The 18,984-nt window shown below is 34.7% G+C and overlaps 1 protein-coding gene across 2 annotated transcripts; it reads left to right on the forward strand.

The window, feature by feature from the left end:
• Window positions 1–4: 4 nt before the first annotated feature.
• On the forward strand, window positions 5–18,488 carry LOC100375125 (something about silencing protein 10-like). Of its 2 annotated transcripts, none has more exons than XM_002733782.4 (13): window positions 5–100; window positions 1,050–1,254; window positions 3,949–4,123; window positions 5,049–5,167; window positions 6,495–6,593; window positions 6,680–6,736; window positions 13,111–13,220; window positions 13,456–13,552; window positions 13,753–14,004; window positions 14,414–14,535; window positions 14,757–14,835; window positions 17,899–18,006; window positions 18,343–18,488. In XM_002733782.4, the coding sequence occupies exons 1-13, from the start codon at window positions 87–89 to the stop codon at window positions 18,433–18,435; spliced, it is 1,530 nt and encodes a 509-aa protein (XP_002733828.1). In that variant the 5' UTR covers window positions 5–86; the 3' UTR covers window positions 18,436–18,488. The 2 variants fall into 2 exon arrangements, with proteins under 2 accessions (XP_002733828.1, XP_006815322.1); XM_006815259.3 differs by having other exon boundaries at window positions 1,053–1,254.
• The last annotated feature ends 496 nt before the right edge of the window (window positions 18,489–18,984 follow it).

The following is an 18,984-nucleotide window of genomic DNA, read 5'->3' on the forward strand; positions in this document are numbered from 1 at the left end:
ACTAACCTCTGAACTCTGACCTTTCGAGAGAAAAACGTGCGTAGAACAATTTTCGATTCCTACGAGCTCTTTACTAATAGAAAAATATGCCGAAAAGAAGGTGAGCAACTTTATGAATTGAAAAGATTGCCAAGCAATAGACGGTACAGCTACGCATGACTATCTTCCTTTGGACACGGATGAACTGAACTTCTGTTTTGTTTTGGTGACATGAACTGTTCTTTGCGTGTAACTATTGTTGAAGGGGGTTGAAATTTACTATCAATGCAAAACTGAGGATATTACGAAATGGTAGTAAATTTATTTCCCCCTCAGACAAATTTTTATTCAAAGTACTATCACCCTCTTCAATTCGAGCAATCGTGTTTGTTGTACCGAGTGTTATGTTACACATCTTCAAAACACATAACAACACATAAAGGTCGACATAGAGGCATTAAAAGAGAAGACAGATTCTGCCATCTACAACTATTAGCTAGAGAGGATATTTTTGTTTTGATTTTTTCAAGTTCTGATCATTTGTAGTTGTCTAGCAAAATTTGTTTTTCATGTTTTAGAATTGTTTTAGCTTATTTTGTTTGTGTTATTTTGGACTTTACACTAGCTCTGTATTGTTTAAGTGCCAAATAAAATATCCTATCCTATTCTATCCTTACAACTGGCCCATTATTACTTGTAAGAATTGTGTATCTGACACCACAGGAGCATAACGATCTTTGTTTGGCTAGAAGAAACAATACAAAAATAGATATTTCCACATTTTGGGTGTTTTTTTATGATTTACCAAGCTGTAAACAATTATTCATTTTCTGCTAGTTCCAAACAGCCATACTTAGATACTGGCTGACGCTAATGAAATAGCCAAATTTATAAAAAAAAAACTAAAAAAACTTTTTTTTTTCTGATTTACATTAAAAGACAATGACATGTCTTTTTTTTCTTTATGTTTAAGCTTTTAAAAAATAACAATCATTAAAATAACAATTAATCCATTTCAAGACATCTGTGATACAAAAACTTGTTCTATGAATATTATATTTTCCTGTTAGAAGCCAAGGGCGTTTTGCAAAGCCCAAAAAACAAGAGTATGACAGTGATGATGAGAGGGCCTATGAGAACATAGAAGATCCTGATCCACAATCCAGAGAATTTATGTATGATGAAGTTGATGAATTTCATGCTGATAAAGAAAAAATATTGTTAGATCATCCTAGTGGAATACAGCCTGCAGACACAAGTGATTCTGAGGATGAGGTATTGCATCATATTCTAAAACAAAAATATAAAATTTTTGGCTTTCTTAATACAATGTAGTTATTTTTAGCAATTTGATCTCTCATTTTGTATTGTCCATGGATGTTGTTAACTCAAATTTGTTTGTAAATATTTATATACATATACATTGTATGTAGATTCAAATTGTAATTCACTATTGTTTTTGTGTATCGTTCATGCACAAGCTTGATTGCTGATTGAACAACACCAAGGTCATTCAAATTTGTTTTTTATTATACCAATGACAAAAAATGTTGTTGCTGTAATTGATAAAATGTTTTTTAACTAATGTTTTGGGTTTCTAATTGTTAACCTCAAAGAATAACCATACACAATATCTTTGTGTAATCTCGAATGTGAGTATTATGTTTTAAATTATGGGGGGGGGGGGGGTTGTAAAAACTTCATTAAAAATATATATTTCCATTCACTGCGAATTCACATTCAATTCATAAAATTGAATGTAAAACAGAACAAAACAATTGAAGATGGTAAATTTTGCTGGAGTAAGTATATCTCAATGTCATATTCCTTTCTGAAAGCGCAGCATTTTGATATTGAACTTTAAAAAAAAAATCATTTATTAGTCAGGTGTTTGTAGTTTTACTCATCTCATGAGTTACCTGATGTAAAGAAGGCAAATGTTCTCCTTACGTGTGGGTAAAAATGACCTTACTCGGCATGTAATATTTTTTTAATTCCATGAGAATAATGAACATTAACAATCAACAAAATTTTGCCTAATTCTATGATTGCTGTAATGTGTTGAATAACTGTTCAGGATTGATTGACATGTAAGATAAAAAAAAAAAACTTTAAATCCTTCAGTTTGGGGTTTGGGTGGGAGAGTTGCCCATAAAAATATCTATAAAAAAAATCTTGTTTATATTTTGAAATATTGTTTATTTCAATATCTGACACACACACATTAAATGATAAACCAGTCCTGAAATGATAAAATGATGAAAAACATAGTTTCAGCACCATTCCTGAAAATTAGGTAAAATTTATGTTCATGATCAATATTTATGGGCATATATTTTTTGGGGATTGCTGACAGAAAATAAAGAGTTTTTTTTCCTACATCGATCTGTTGATGTTGCCTACTGTAAAATACTTTATTTTTGCTTTGAATTAATTTTTGTTGAAGGGATGATTCAGTGATAATAAAATCTAGCTAATATAACTTTTTTCTTATATTTCACATTCAACTCATCAAAAATTAGTGAAAATAGATTCCATCACCCAAAAAGCCTTTTCAGCGAAAATTTATTCCAGCTAAAATAAAGTATTTTACAGTATTATACAAGCTTCACTTGAATGCTAAAATAACCTGGTGCTCCTTTATCTTAATTCATGTTCCATGAAAGTATTTGTGATATGAATAGCACATGTACTTTATTTAAACATTGTTACTGGTACTAAAAAACACCATTTAGGAACAAATCGCATTCTTTTAAGAACAAGATCAGCAGAAAACTGAAATAAAAAAAAACACATGATCAGAAAAGAAGATATCACAGGAATTATAGAAATGTTGATATCACACCACATACATCTTGTTGGAAAGAAAAAAAGAGATTCAAATCAAAGGAATTTTGTGTTCAAGAATCATCACGTCAACTAAAGTTACAGTTTACGGCTTCAAATATTGCAACATAATTAAGTTGTCACAAAAATGGGACCATGGAACACAAAAATAGGACCATGGAACACAAAAATGGGACCTTGGAACACAAAAATTATTAAAAATTCAATAGCGAATTTTTTGGCATCTAAAAAAAAATTGTAGCGACTTAACACAAAACACCATGCTGAGAAAGGAAAAGCACACAACTGTTTCCAATTAGTTCCCAAATCACCTAAAACTTTCATAAAATATACAAAAAGAGTACTATAAATTCATCGGACCAATAATATTCATATGTGAAACATTCTGAAAAAGATTTTTGGATTGGAATTTTCGTCATTTTTTTCTACCGGTACCCCCCGGTACTTGGCCTCACACGGCAGTGGAACAGTGAAAATGATTACCAGTGATTCTCGATTCTGAAGATTATCACAATTACAAAGAGTACTTAGCCGAGTCGTTCATTTCTTGGTTGAACTGTGGCACTAAAACGTGAATACTCTATCAAAAACATTCTGTTTTTTTTTTTAAATTTGTGGGAGATACAACATCGTTAGGCAAATTCACACTATTTAACAAAAGCATTTCCTAACCGTCTTTAAGTAACCATGATGGGAAAGAGTTCCTTTTGTACCCTCCTATCCCTGCCCCTACCCCTACCCCTACCCTCCAGCACTCCCCATTTAATTGTACATGCCCTCCTAAGGACATCTATAGTTATCTAGAGGGGGCATATACAAATGAATTGGGTAACAGGGAGTATTAAAATTAGGGATGGGGGGTACGAAAGGAACTCTTCCCCCATGATGTAAATGATATAGCTATAATCAAACCATATTATAATATTCCAATATACAATAAACTAAGTTTTTGGTCATGTGTGATTCTTTAGCACTTCTTATAGTATACCACTATATGATTTGTGAATGTTGTCATGGTGATTTATTACCCACACCCATGTGACATTTTTTTGTTGTAGTTGCTTTGTCTTCAATTGTATTACTGTATTAAATAAAATGATGTTTTTTTAATATCAAAATTAGGAGGTTCTTAATTTGGAACTATCTGAAGATGATGAAGATTTTGGAGAAGATGATGCGGACATATCAAGTGATGAATTGGAGGATCAAAATAAAGATAATATTCCAGACTCCAAGGCATGGGGGAAAAAAAAGAATATATTCTACCATACAGACTATGTAGATGATGATTTACCAGGTATGCAAAGCACACAATGGGAGTATTTGCAGTTATTGTATCTGTGTGTGTGTGTTTTAATGAAACTTAATACCTAGATGTTCTGGGATAATGCTTAGACCTGCTTAGTTTTAGGTTGAAATATTTGCATATTAATTACCTAATTTGCATATTAATTAACCGATGTTAAGCATTTTCACCCGTTCCTTATGTAGTACAAAATGTATTAAAAGATTTCAATGTAACTTGGTACTTACTGGTATATGCTCTGGGATAATGCGCAGTACTCATTAGTTTGGATTGAAATCCTATGCATATTACTGTAAAGGGGTTAATTATTCACTGGGTTTTAATTTTGCTTATTTCACTGAATGGAAAATGTGCTAAATTAAAACCCAGTGATTATGTAAAATTTAGCATAGAACACATTATCTCAATGATAAAACCGTGAATTTAAAACCCACTGAATATGCCTGAAATGCTAAATCAGTGAAATTTAAACCTAGTGAAAATTAGTCATTTTACAGTACTGTATTTATCCGGGTAAGAGCCCAGGGTCCTGAACTTGGAAAATTTAAAATAATAGGGGTGGGCGTATGCCCGGACATCCCCTGCAAAAAAAACGAAAATTCGTGAAAATTGACAACGCATAGATCGAACTGCGGCAGGGAATAGAATGGCAAATGAAAACATACAACGGAAATAAATGAACAATATGCAACATTAGAAGTATAACAAAAATAATTTATTGCTTATAATGTGACAAATAAACCAATAATAAAAATCGACAGTAAGAAATCATTTGAATTTCCCGCCAACAAACACACAATTATAATGTATTATGTATGTTGTGGGTACCACTAATCGGAACATGTTCTTGTCTGTCAGAGATCTGTCTTGACCTACAGTTTGATAATATTTCAAATGTAGTATGTTTGGTTGTCAGGTTTGAGCGAGTCAGACGAGGAAGCTGCTCGAGACGAAGAAGAGCAAGAAGCGTTGGCATTGCAGCAACGAATGGCAGAGACCCTACAAGAAGAAGATTTTGGGATGGAGCTATTCAAGGTTGGTACACATTTGAATATAAGATAGAGTTGCCTGGTAGCCTTTGTTATGTAAAGGGTTAATCCAGTTTTTATGTTGAATGCTTTTTATATGGAAGATTTGTTTTTGTCTTTATATCAACAGTGTTTATTTCCTGTCAACAGTGTTTATTTCCTGATTTCTTTGGCAATCTCCCCAAAAACTTTTTACACTCAAAGTTAGTATGCCTATGGTAATGTAAAAAACATAGTAGTAAGAAGTATTTTTTGTATGTTTGTTAAAGCTTATTCAGATATACCATTGCATAAATGTACCTTGTATAAAGGAGTTTTAAATTAGTGGTCTGAGACTAAACCTGTATACAAGTACCATACTTGACTGGGTCATAAGCCTTGAGGCTTCAACATATAAAATTGGAGGAATTGTAAGGAGGCATACACCTAAGGACCACCTCAGAAAAGATGAAGAATTCCTAATTATCATTTTAGCCATGCCCTCCTCTTAAAAAATTATCCATCGTTCACCATGTGCCAGATTAGAGGAAATTACGTCCTTTCGGGCAAAATAAAATTGAAAAAATTAGTTTCACAACACTTTTGTAGAGAAAAAAATGTTCACAAGCAAAATTATTTACTTACATAACATGTACCATCAATATTTCCAGTGCAAGTCAAGATCTTTGTTGTTGAATATTTTCAATGCAATACAATTTCAGCCATTTTTTTCTGAACAGAAAGCAATGTTCTCCAACATGATTAACACTTTTTGAGAGGTGAACCATTTTGAAAAGTGTAAAAACAGTATTAAACACCTTTTCCTCTAGTCAATAAGCATTTACAATAGTCATGCACTGTAATTATTGAGAAAAATGAAACTATGTCCTATGACCACATGTTTTGTGTTTCGGAAGCCACCTCTTTCCATTCACTTTGGATTTCTAGTATTGTATAGCACTGGATTCATCTTGAGTAATAACAGAACAAAAAGAGTGTAAAAGTTGTGGTGTTGCTTGCCATACATAATTTACGGTATGCAAGTTTTACTCGCAAATCAAACAGCTCTTTTTAGGGCCACCCCACACTCCAAAAAGAGAAGAACAGTACAATTCACAAGTTTCGTGCAATGAAACACACTCTCTACACCCATATATTGATGGACAACATCTTTAATTTTAGATTAAACCTATTTTCAAAACCCCTCAACTCGTTAAATTTCTAAAAACTAAGGGGTAGGTTTTAGCCAGGGAAGGGCTTATGATCAGGGAAGTATGGTAAGAGAAATCTTTGTGTAAAGTAATTTATAGAAATATCAATGAGTTATGTAATTTTTACTGTATTGTCTTATACAGGTACCAACAGTCAAACTGGAAGTAAAAAAAACAGATAAAAATGAACAAGAAAAAGTTATCAAGGACCTGACAAAACTTGCAAAGAGAGAGAAACTTGAGGTGAGAAATATTATGATGGTTAATGTATGCAACATCCTGTATATTTTCCATGATAACCAGCTACAAATTATTTTCCATCATTACAGTTGCTGAAAAAAGAATCGCCTGAACTTTTGGAGCTCATTGATGACTTCAAGATAAAGGTAAACCTTATATAAGTAGCAATATTGTGAATAAAAAACTGACTAGCTACCATCTTATAGTTGTTAGTGGACAATGATAAAATGTGGTTGCCATGGCTACCAATATAGTGACAACCTAGAGATGAGTACACTGTGACAGAGTAAAGCAGCACTATAGTTAAAATTCTCTATATGCACTTTCTAATGTTCTGTAATAATAGGTTATTCACAAAAAACCTGAATTTATGTCTGAGTGCATCGTACACAGAAGTTTTATCCAGAGACGTCATTCGAATAATAATGTAGCGTACGATGTATGAAGACATAAAATCCAGTATTTTGTGTATAACCTATTATCATATGCATTTTTTGAACTAAAATGATAAAAAAAAAATGAAACTGAGCAGTCTAAAGTTATGTTTGTACAGTGTTGAGTTAGGGCCTGACAACACTTCTTTTCATAATGTCTGGAATGCCTCGTCAGCTTCACCATCCCCACACTGCTATTCTGCTGTTTCAATATCAGTCTGAGCTTCAGTGTACTGGGACATGATTTGCCAGGACTACAGATACATATTTACTGTACTGGGCCTCATTAACTCCCAGTGTCCTCAACTCAGAAAATCATGATTTTTTTGGGGGTTAGCGCTTACCCGAGTGCAAATGACAATTCTAATTCACCATGTGACAGATTGTGGGGGATAGTACCGTACTTCTTTGAGGCGAAATAAAATTACAAAATTAGTTGCGTCGTCATTGTGTTTTACAATGAAGAAACAGAAATGGTCACAAAAAATATCCACATTTTATTACAATATTAATTGCATACCACCTGAATTTACAAGGTCAAAAATATTAGTGTCTGTTGGAACACAGTTACAGTCAAAATCTTCATCATTATCTCTACTGATAAGTGTGTTGGATTGTACACTCGATGAAAAGCATCTTCCGCCATGATGTATTCCTACAAGATCTGACCTGCAACAATGTCCTTTGATTTAATGGGTCAAGTATGTCATTAACCAATGAGAATGCCGTGTTGTACTGATGCATTTCTTCGGAAATTCCCAAAGATATTCTGGTAACGCAATGCGAAAGTGAATTACCGGGTATCAATGTTGAAGTGCAATCTGTTGGAATTGATTTCGGCGAATAAATGGCATGATTTTTTCAAAAAACTGGTAACTAGCAATTTTAATAGGTGAACTGAATATGGCATGAAATATTTACCGCATTTTACTTTTATTAAAAGGTCATTGTCGAAGCGTAGTTTATGCACGGTTACCGTGGTCTACGCATTCACAACTTATTCACGGCAGTCGATATCAACGCTGTATCAAATTTGTTAAGCAATGATCATAGACCAAGTTTTAAATTAGTGGCATTTTGAAGGGGCGGGCACTTTGCTGAATGTGACCCCGAATATGAAAATTTCACAAAAGTGGGGGGTGGGCGCTTGACCTGGCATGGGCACTAACGCGATCTGGTACAATATATGAGTAAATATCGTGAATCAAGGTTGCAGTATCTCAGCTGCTGATTTTCAAAGTTGACTACATCTTCTGGTTGTTATTACATGTTATAATGCTTTCTGGAGATGTTTGTAACTTGACAGCACAAATACAATGGCTAGATAGTTTTTATAGCTTTTATGAAAGTCTAAGATTGGTTATGAACCTTCTTATTGTTTGATCAAGTAAGAAAGAACACACAGAATTGCATCAGTGGAGTGCTGGTGGTACGTTTGATTATACAAATTTTGAATATGTAACTGACAGCACCTGTGGCAAAATATTTCTAAAAGCAAAATTGATATTTTAGCCATTAGTTTCAGAATCTTTAAAACGTTTTGTACAATAGTAAGGTTATTAACAAAATACCAGGATTTAGGTTCTTGTATATTGTACGATTCAGCATTTATGCTCCACAAATATTTTGTTTGTGTTTTCATTGATCAGGTGGAGGGGTCAAGGGTCAACCAGTACAATAACGAACATTATTATATTGCTCAGCAGCAGAGGTTACAGAGCTTGGCGTATAATAATTGTTCTTCTGTTCTCTGATTAGTTCTTGCATCACATGCGTGATGTGCTTTAACCTTGCTCACGGCTGTACTATATTACTATATCATCAAAAATAACGTTTAATTATAACGAAGCACAAAACAAAATATTAACAATTGTTTGTCCCCGTTCGGACGTAGTCCGAAAATGGGGACTTATGTTTTGCCCTGTGTGCATCCGTGCGTCCGTGATCACCTGTATCTCGAACATGCATGGACCGATTAAGTTCAAACTTCACTCATACATCACACATTATATGGGACATATGCACATGCATTTTTGACTCCCATGTGCGAAGCACAAAATGGGAGTCTTTGCAGTTAGTGTGTCTGTATGTGTGTATGTGTGTATGTGTGTGTGTATGTGTGTCCGACTGTTCCACTGATATCTCAAGAACCATACATAGGTTTTTGATGAAACTTGGTGCATAGATGCTCTGGGCCAATGCGCAGATTTGATTAGGTTTTGGTAAAAATCCATGCTCGTTAATTACCTAATTTGCATGACAATTAGCTATTTTTTAGCTGTTCTATGACTGTTCCACTGATATCTAAAGAACCACTCATTGGATTTTGATGAAACTTGGTACATAGATGCTCTGAACATATGCGCAGATTTGATTAATTTTTGGTAAAAATCCGTGCATATTAATTACCTAATTTGCATGATAATTAGCTATTTTTTAGTGGTTCCATGACTGTTCCACTGATATCTAAACAACCACTCATTGGATTTTGATGAAACTTGGTACATAGATGCTCTGAACTAATGCTAGGTTTTGATTAGTTTTTGGTAATAATCCGTGGATACTAATTACCTAATTTGCATAATGATTAGTCAATTTTCGGTTTTTCCACTGATATCTCAAGTACTAATCATCACATTTCAATGAAACTTGGTACATAGATGTCATACGACACTGCACAGACCTGATAGTTTTTATGGTAATATCAGTACATATTAATTACCTAATTTGCATAATTAATTAATTTTCAGCATTTGATATAAGTAGTTAGCATTACATTTCAATGAAACTTGGTACTTACATACTCAAGGACTATGCAGAGATTGATTGTTTTCGATAAATATTTGTGCATATTAATCACCTAATTTGCATAATTAGTTAATTTTCAGCTTTTCCACGGGTATCTCAAGTACTAATCATCGCATTTCAATGAAACTTGGTACATAGATCCTTTAGGACTATGCAGAGACCTGATTAGTTTTAGGGTAAATAATTGTGCATATTAATTACCTAATTTGCATAATTAATTTTCAGCTTTTCTACTGATATCTAAAGTACTAATCATCACATTTCAATGAATCTAGAATTATGCAGACCCAATTAGTTTCCGGTAAATATTTGTGCATATTAATCACCTAATTTGCATAATTAACCAACTTTCACACTGATATCTCAGGTACTATACATCACATATCAATGAATGTACATGGATGCTGTAGGACAATAGACAGACCTGAATAATTGTGGGTTAAAATCTGTACATATTAATTACCTAATTTGCATAATTAACCAATTTTAAGCTTTCACACTGATATCTAAAGCACCGTAAAAACTCCAAAATTTCGACCGGTTTTAAATAATTGGTGTTAGAAATGTGACGTGTTTTTAGAGTCAAAATTAAGGTGCATTTTCGGACGGTCGAATTTTTCAGAATAGAAATCAGCAAATGAAAAAATGGGGATGATAGACAGTGTGCTTCATTAGTTTTTAAAAAATGCAATGTCCGTCAATTGACGTAAACTTCCTCGTGTTTCACGGTAAAAGCAAAGGTCGTGGCCGAGTTGTAACTCAAAATCTAAACAAAGTCATCAATCAGTGAGTATTATGACAAGCAAAACAAAACATCAAGACGCGGAGAAGAGGTCAGCACAAAACTAATAGGTCAAAAGACAAAGCTGTCTCGCACTACCTAGGAAAACTTGCGAATGTTCGAAGTACAGGTACCCATTGGACAAAAGATACATGGAAGTTTAGCAAACTATCTCCCCGACCCAGTGCAATGTATCCGGTTAGAATCAAAGCTCACGTGTCCCTTATTTGAGGGACCAAATTCTGCCGTAAATTCGCCCTTGGATTAAAAAATAAAATGGGATTTAAGAAAATAAAATGGGACTATTAAGGTGTATTTTGGCATCATTTTTTGGACATTTCAATCAATCCTGCCGGCTAAAATAGAGTAAGTTTTACCGTAGTCATTGACGTCTGTCTATTCAAGAGTACACGTGTATGATTTTTATCGTGACTAGCGTGAGCGGGTAAGCTTCCTTTCGAGAATGAGCTGTTATCACTGTGAACAATGTTAAATTATTCTTCAGATGACCAGTTTATTTTTTAAAAACAACTAATTTTTTTATTTAAAAAAAATCATGCCGTTTTCGCATCAAAATCCAAGCCAAAATATCGTACTACAACACCAATCTCTTCCGCATTGCGTTCAATAACATTAACATATTTAAATAAGCTATGGTAATTTGAACACGTTGGCATCATCCAGCTTTTTGATTGGTTAATTAGCGATTTGACCTATTTGACCTAAGAGAACATGGCGGATATCCTACAGCATCAAACGTTTATACGAGACCGGAATCATTCGCTTACGATGAAACTAAGTTGACTTTTATTTGTATTTCATAACCATTCAACAAATTTATTTTGTGTACATTATTATATTAACTACTGAGTACAGTAATAATCAACAATTCAGAAACACAGCATGCCGAGATTTTTGTGTTCGTTTTTATTTGAAACTTCGTTTATTTAGAATATATTTTCGTTACCAATAAAATAAAAATCTCTCAGTCAATCAGAAACCCGGATTCATGCCTTCGAGGAAGGTCCCGTTTGAACGCTCACATCGGTTTTTTTTTCGTTTGGGGGAAAACTAAAACTGGTCGCAATTTTCGAATAAGAATGAGTCGGCAATTCTTAGTGGAGTCGAAAATTTGGAGGTAAATAAAACACCGAACCCCGGCAAATAAATAGGCGGCCGAATTTTTAGAGGGGTCGAAATTTTGGAGTTTTCACGGTACTAATTATTCCATTTCAATGAAACTTAGTACAAAGATGCTCTAGGACAATGTACAAACCTAATTAGTTTGGGGTAAAAATCTGTTCATATTAATTCCCTAATAAGCATAATAATTCATAATTTTTTGGTTCTAATCACATTTCAATTAAACTTGGAGACATAGATTTTCTGTTACATTGCGCAGACCTCATTAGTTTTACACTCAAATCTGGTCATATTAATTTTCTGATTTGCATAATTAGTTTTCAGCTAAGTAATTTCGAATTATATTTAATGTGTCTCCAATACTCTCAGCACATGGGAGTTCTTTCTAAGCTTTCTTTGATTTTCATGATCCGATTAACGATAGCCGAATAGCGGCCATTTTAAGGCCAAAAATGCATCAAAATCGCATTTTTTCACCATTCCGGACCCGGATCTCAGTTATGCATGGACGGATTTTGTTCAAATTTGGTACATACATTAAACATTATAGGACCTTGATGCACGTCATTTTTTTGTTTTTGGATCGGGTTTGAAATGGCCGACTGGCGGCCATTTTGTTTTAAAGAATTCAGTTCTGGATCCGTATCCAAGACATGTCAGGATTGATCAAGTTCAAACTTCACACACACAAGGTACATCATGTCATAAATATGTATGTGCATTTGTTTCATGATCTCATTAATGATAGCCAAATGGCGGCCGCTTTAAGGCCAAAAATGCATTGAAATCGCACATTTTAACCATTCCGGACCTGGATCTCAGTTATGCATGGACGGATTTTGTTCAAATTTGGTACATACATTAAACATCATAGGACCTTGATGCACCTCATTTTTTTTTTTCGGATCAAGTTCGAAATGGCCGACTGGCGGCCATTTTGTTTTAAAGAATTCAGTTCTGGATCCGTATCCGAGACATGTCTGGATTGATCAAGTTCAAACTTCACACACACATGGTGCATCATGTCACAAATAGATATGTGCATTTGTTTCATTATCCGCTTAACAATAGCTGAATGATGGCCATTTTAAGGCCGAAAATGCATTAAAATCACGTATTTTCACAATTCCGGAACCGGATCTCAGTCATGCATGGATGAATTTTGTTCAAATTTAGTACAATGTGTTGTACATATGCAGGTGCATTTCGGTCATGATCTGCTTTGAATGTATATGTCACTCAAATATGAACGGAACGGGGACGTGTCATTGACAATGACTTGTTTTAAATTACTAGATTGCTGAACTGGCTTACATTCCCTAGCCCGTCTTACATGTATTCACATTATTTACAGCTTAGAGAAGTGATAGATAAACTGCAGCCACTTATGAACCTCCTGCAGAATGATCAGATTACAGATAAAGGTGCAATGTACATAAAAACTAAATATAAACTTTATTTAAAGTAAGTGTTTTATATTACAATAATGGGGGTGTAACTTTATGTGTATGTAAAAGTATTGCCATGCATACAATCAGTGTTCTCACTAGATGTTTACATATATAATAGTGACAGGTACATGACGAAAACAAACTCCAGATAAAATGAAGAAAGCTTGCCTTGTGTAACCATAGTAATATTTGCATATTTCTATATTGTTTACTCATAGAAATTAATTGAACATTTAATTTTTTTCAAGTTATTGTATAAATATAAGTTTTTACATGATATTGAAGTCACGTCATACACCAATACATAATCACCCTGTGATTGGAAGATTAGTTGCATACCGAAATGTAAGTACACTTCTTCTCTTCTTATCAAGTCACCATGATAATTATCATATGAAAAAATTAGTAATATAAAAATTATGACAAGATTTTCATTCATTGTGTATCACCCATTAGAAATGTAATTATACTTTGTTTGTGACTCGTATTAAACACGACATGTCATGATGACCACGGCTAATTTATTGTTACATTGTACCGCACAGCTCATTAAACAACTTGAACCTCTGGACAAGAAGCTAGAACCGGAAATAACAACACTTTTAGCTGGAGAAAAGATGGTAATGAAAACCAAAAAAAGAGGTTCAGTTAAAAAGGATACCAGCAGTCGAGAAGATAAAACACACAAGAAGATTAAGGCAAAGAAGTTATCATCTTTGCTAGATGAAAGTGATGAAGACAAACCTGGTTACCATGGTGATGAGGAAAATGTGGATACTTCAGTCATAAAGGAAAAGGTAGACTTTCAAACTGTATTATAGTATGTTCAATTGAGGCACGACTTGTATACTTTCTGTTCAACTAAGGCATGGGTTACATAGTTTATGTTCAACTGAGATAAGGCCAACATATTTCTTCAACAAAGGGATGGCTTGAATAATTTCTTTGATTATCTGAGCAATGGCTTGCATAGTTCCTGCTCAACTGTGACAAGGCTTGCATAGTTTCTCTATGTTCAGTTGAGACATGGCTTGGATAGTTTAAGGCTTGAATTGTTTCCCAATGTTGAACTGAGGCAAGGCTTTCAAAGTTTCACTATGTTAAATTAAGGCAAGGCTTGTGAACTGATCATACACATATTTTGCTATTGAGTGTAAAATGTCAAACCTAGGTCATACAATGACTTACATTTATTTTTTTTACCAGAAAACCAAGAAACGTAAAGCAAGTAAGAATATGTTCACCTCGGAGGAACTGGAAGCTCTACGGTTTTATGAAAGTATGAGAGAATCCGCAAAAAAGAAGAAAATTGAAGTGACTGACTTGAAGTAAGTCTTTATATGTCTGGTAGAAAAAGCCTACGAATAATTTTTGAGAAAATTGGTGTATGACTATTCCATTAACTTCAGTTTCATTGTAATATGAAAAACAGTATTTTGTTGTGTGTTACACTTCTGTGGAACAGCTTTATAGCTGACTGTAATGGTTTCACCCAATGTCCCAAGCTAACAGTTTGAAGTTTGAGATGTCATTCTTTGTTTACTTCTAGTATCACCGCAGCAACAGGAATTGATCCAGAAGAGTTAGAAAAAATGGATCCAGAGACAAAAAGAGCCATTACATACGAGGTCAGTACAAACATTTGGATGGAATAGTCTTTTTTAAAGAACCCACTAAGGCTGATAGTACCGGGTAACCATGGTGATCAGGTTTGTCGGTCTGTCTGTCAGCACCTAATGAGACAGTGGTTGAAAATAGTTCCATAGTTTCAGCAAAGTTGTGAGTGTCCCCTTAATGCATAGAAGAAACTAATCTAATAGAGGTCCATCCAAGATACACATATATCAAGTATCAAATTGGAGTTTTCAAATAGATGAAAATGAAATTGTTGATGACAGACAATCACCAATATGAACACCTCCACTCTGTCATCTAGGATCTATAGAGTTAATAAAGTTCATGTACTAAGTAATTTTGTTACAGCAGGTGCAAGATATTTACATACACCTAAATCCCACACCTGGTAGGCAATTACCGAGGGACTTTGCAACATCCCCAGACACTTTCCTAGACGATCCAGTGACCGTTGTAGACGCAATAAAGTTACATACATTGTGTACCTGCCTATGCGACAGTTAATCAAAACAATGGTCCAGGGTTTCAGATGGGTTCAACTGTTACAATGCGTAAGCGTTCAGTCAAATATTCATCAAACAATTATGTTTTACTCATTGTTGATATCGGACATTCTATTATTTCATGCATACATAGGCTCGTTCATTTAATAAATTCTATTTTGAACGTTTCACGCAAATAATAAACCTAGTTGACACAAATATTTAAAAATGCCCGTAATATATAATGAAATTACCTAAATTAACTTCATGAGAACAGTTTAGTCTTGAATGCAGTTTCTGATTTTGAACAATTATTGCTATTATGTCAAAGCGTGTAGACGAAGACACTGAGATGGAGATTATTCGCTTCCTGTGAGGCGAGAGCAACAGTTCAAGGGATTGTGCGGCAATTCTGTCGCATCGGTTGGATACGTTCTGACAGGTTACACAATAAATCATGAGTTTATCGAATTTTGTCTCAGATCTGAAGGATATTAGAAAATGGTATATGGTGATTAGGCCTGTACAGTGACGGTGTGGAGGTGAAACTACCGTATTACCCCGGGCACGCGCCCAGGGGCCTGAACATACAAAATCGGGAAAAATTGGGGGTGGGCGCTTACCCGAGGACCACCCCAAAAAAGATTTTAAAAAGTTGTTTTTGTGATCGTATGATAAGGTCAAATAAAGGAATGCTTTCGTACACTTTGTACACAAACTTATTTCTTGATTCATGCGAGGTTTCAATAACGTGAGCACTTGGTCAAGAACTGTGGGAACACTAAAACACAGGGTCGAATTTCAAGAATAAAACTTGTTTTATGTCAGCAAATGAAGTTGTATTACTCACTGAAATTGGCTACAATTATGGTAAGTATTGTAATCAATGCACGGTTACTTTTTTAGTATCGGTAACCGTGATCAGTGCAAGTCGAAACGACCGGAAAAAACTACCGCTTGTAATCCAAGATGGCGATGACCTCATTAGCATAATTTTGTTCACGCATGTATTGATACATCGTATCGTAATTACTGAAGAATAGCAGACAGGGTTATGAAACAAATAAACCTTTTATTACTGATGGGAAATGTTTACAAACTATTGTGAATACATAAACATATCCAAATGGCGATACATAAAAAACAGACTGAAAATAAACTCTGGTCGACCTCATTAACATGATTTATTCACGCACTCACACACGTGACAAAATTACAAAAATAACGATGATGCAACAAGTTCCCATCGTCGGCATGCCTCATTATGGTTATCGTAATGGACTTGAGGTCGGCAAAATGTTTTTTTCTTCAACGACAGAAAAATAATCCACATGCTGTGATGAAGGATGGAAAGAAAGTAGCAAGTTTACGGTGTGATGTCTCAAAAGTGCTAGCTCTTGTTATGGATTCACAGTCAGTGAAATGCTACGTTTTGAAACCAAAGCTAAGTGCTTCAAACCACTCACCAAGGTATGGATCGTTGCAATATTGCAATATTGGATTCATCGTGAATGAAGAGAAAGCAGAACGTGTGCGCCACATGCTGTGTGGTTCATCTTACATTGTTAAGTTCCAATGAGTTTTTACGTAAAAACACAAACAAAGCGGCCCTTTTCAGGCCCACCACACACTCCAAAAAGAGAACTACCGTATCAAACACACTATTTAAATAAATAGAACGCGTTCGTTTTTGACTAATAAAACTTTATTGTTGACCCCGTTCTTGGCTAAAAATCATCCTGGGCGTTTAACCGAGGATGTCCCCAACATGTAACTTTTGTGAAAACAGGGGGAGGGCGCTTGCCCAGGGAGGGGCGCGTGCCCGGGGTAATACGGTAAGTAGAATATTCCAGGAAAGATGGACTCTGGGTGATGAGTGTTCTGGCAAACTGACAATGAGACATGCCATTATGCGAGAAATTGAACGCGACACTGACAATGCCAATATTATTAATATAAATCCATTTACAACATCTCAACAAACTACCAATCAAAGGAATTTACATTTATCATTTCATGTTATTAATCATTCACAGTTTTATGTTTGTATTATTGCATATATTTTATATAGAGAGTTACACAGCAATGACTTTTGTTCCTACAAAGCAATGGAATAGTCCAACTACCCCTCGTCCCTTGTGACCACACATCAAAAGCGTCACGTGATCGGGAATCCGGTGTTTTGATTAACTGTCACATGAGCGGGAATTGCCCACCAGGTGCGGCAGTTAAGTGTATGTAAATATCTTGTGCTCGCTGTAATGTGTGCATAGATTTAAAACCATGGCGTCATATCCAATGGTGATGATAAAACTGATGGTTTGTATGCTGTACCCGTCTTCAGTGTCCATTAAACAATTCCACTTACATTTGTCGAATTAGTGGATTTCCAGACAGCAGAAAACAGTGATTCATGAGACAGTGTGGTCTGAAACATGGTATGGTCAGAGACGGTGTGGTCTGAGACATGGTATGGTCAGAGACGGTGTGGTCTGAGACTGGACATGGTCAGAGACGGTGTGGTCCGAGACTGGACATGGGTGCCAAATTTTAATTTCATATTATCATTTCCAGATGGCAAAAAATAAAGGCTTGACGCCAAAAAGAAAGAAGTCTCTGCGTAACCCAAGAGTAAAGCACAGGGAAAAGTACAGGAAAGCCAAAATAAGACGAAAAGGACAGGTACACATTATTCAAATCAAGATGCTGTGTTCAAGTTACGAATATAGAGTTGTATATACATAGTTCGGTTAACTGATAATTAAAATTTGAATGTTAAACAAAACAAAAAATGTATGTTGCCTGTAACTCAAAGTTCGGTTAACTGAACATAAATTAAAATTTGGGTGTGGTTTCTGAAATATAAGCATGGTAATTTGTGTAACTTGATATCCGTAACTCAAACATTTCAGCATCTCTTCTTTCTACACTAGGAAATCAGAATTTTCCAATAAAAAATGGCAATTAAATTGAATGTGTAACTTTGTTCAAACTTTTTATACTATTCTTGTATTACAGGTTAGAGAGGTTCGTAAGGAGGTTGATCGATATGGCGGTGAAATATCCGGAATTCGAGCTGGTGTCATCAAAAGTATAAAACTGAAAACCTAGCAGTTAATTTTTATTTTAAACTTCAGCATTTAAATAAAAATATCTTCTGATAATCTATTGGTCTCTGTACATATGTATTCTCAAATGATTAGTATTCCTAGTGTCTTCAAGATCAGACTGGTGAGCGGTTAAAATAATAAATTCTGCTCACTTGTCAGGCTTGTGTTGTCCCCGATTTCCAAGTAATACTATGTTTTTAATATATAAACATAGATAAAGAAGCCATGCATCGCACAGTCCCAGATATCAAATTTAAGATGTATAGTTTTTTTTATAGTAATAGAAATGTGGATCCAGAAGCTGATGTTTGATTATGATGCTTTTTCAACATTAAAATGACATTCAGTTATCTTGTATCTGATCGTCAAACAAGTCCATATTGAGAGATATTGTTCTGGAATGGCATTACTTTAAACAAAATGGCCACCAGTCGACAGTCAACCCAATACATCTGTATATCTCTAGAACAGCATTTGTTAAAACAAAATGGCCACTATTCGGCCATCATGAATTAGATAGTGAAACATATGTGCCTACCAGGAATACATA

The sequence above is a fragment of the Saccoglossus kowalevskii genome, chromosome 15 (assembly GCF_978046115.1).
Source record: "Saccoglossus kowalevskii chromosome 15, keSacKowa6.1, whole genome shotgun sequence".
Taxonomy (NCBI): Eukaryota; Metazoa; Hemichordata; class Enteropneusta; family Harrimaniidae; genus Saccoglossus; species Saccoglossus kowalevskii.

Coding starts and splice junctions, on each gene's coding strand:
- LOC100375125 (XM_002733782.4), top strand. Junction 14,005..14,413: donor CTTCAGTCATAAAGGAAAAG/GTAGACTTTCAA, acceptor TTTTTTTACCAG/AAAACCAAGAAACGTAAAGC. Junction 18,007..18,342: donor AAATAAGACGAAAAGGACAG/GTACACATTATT, acceptor CTTGTATTACAG/GTTAGAGAGGTTCGTAAGGA.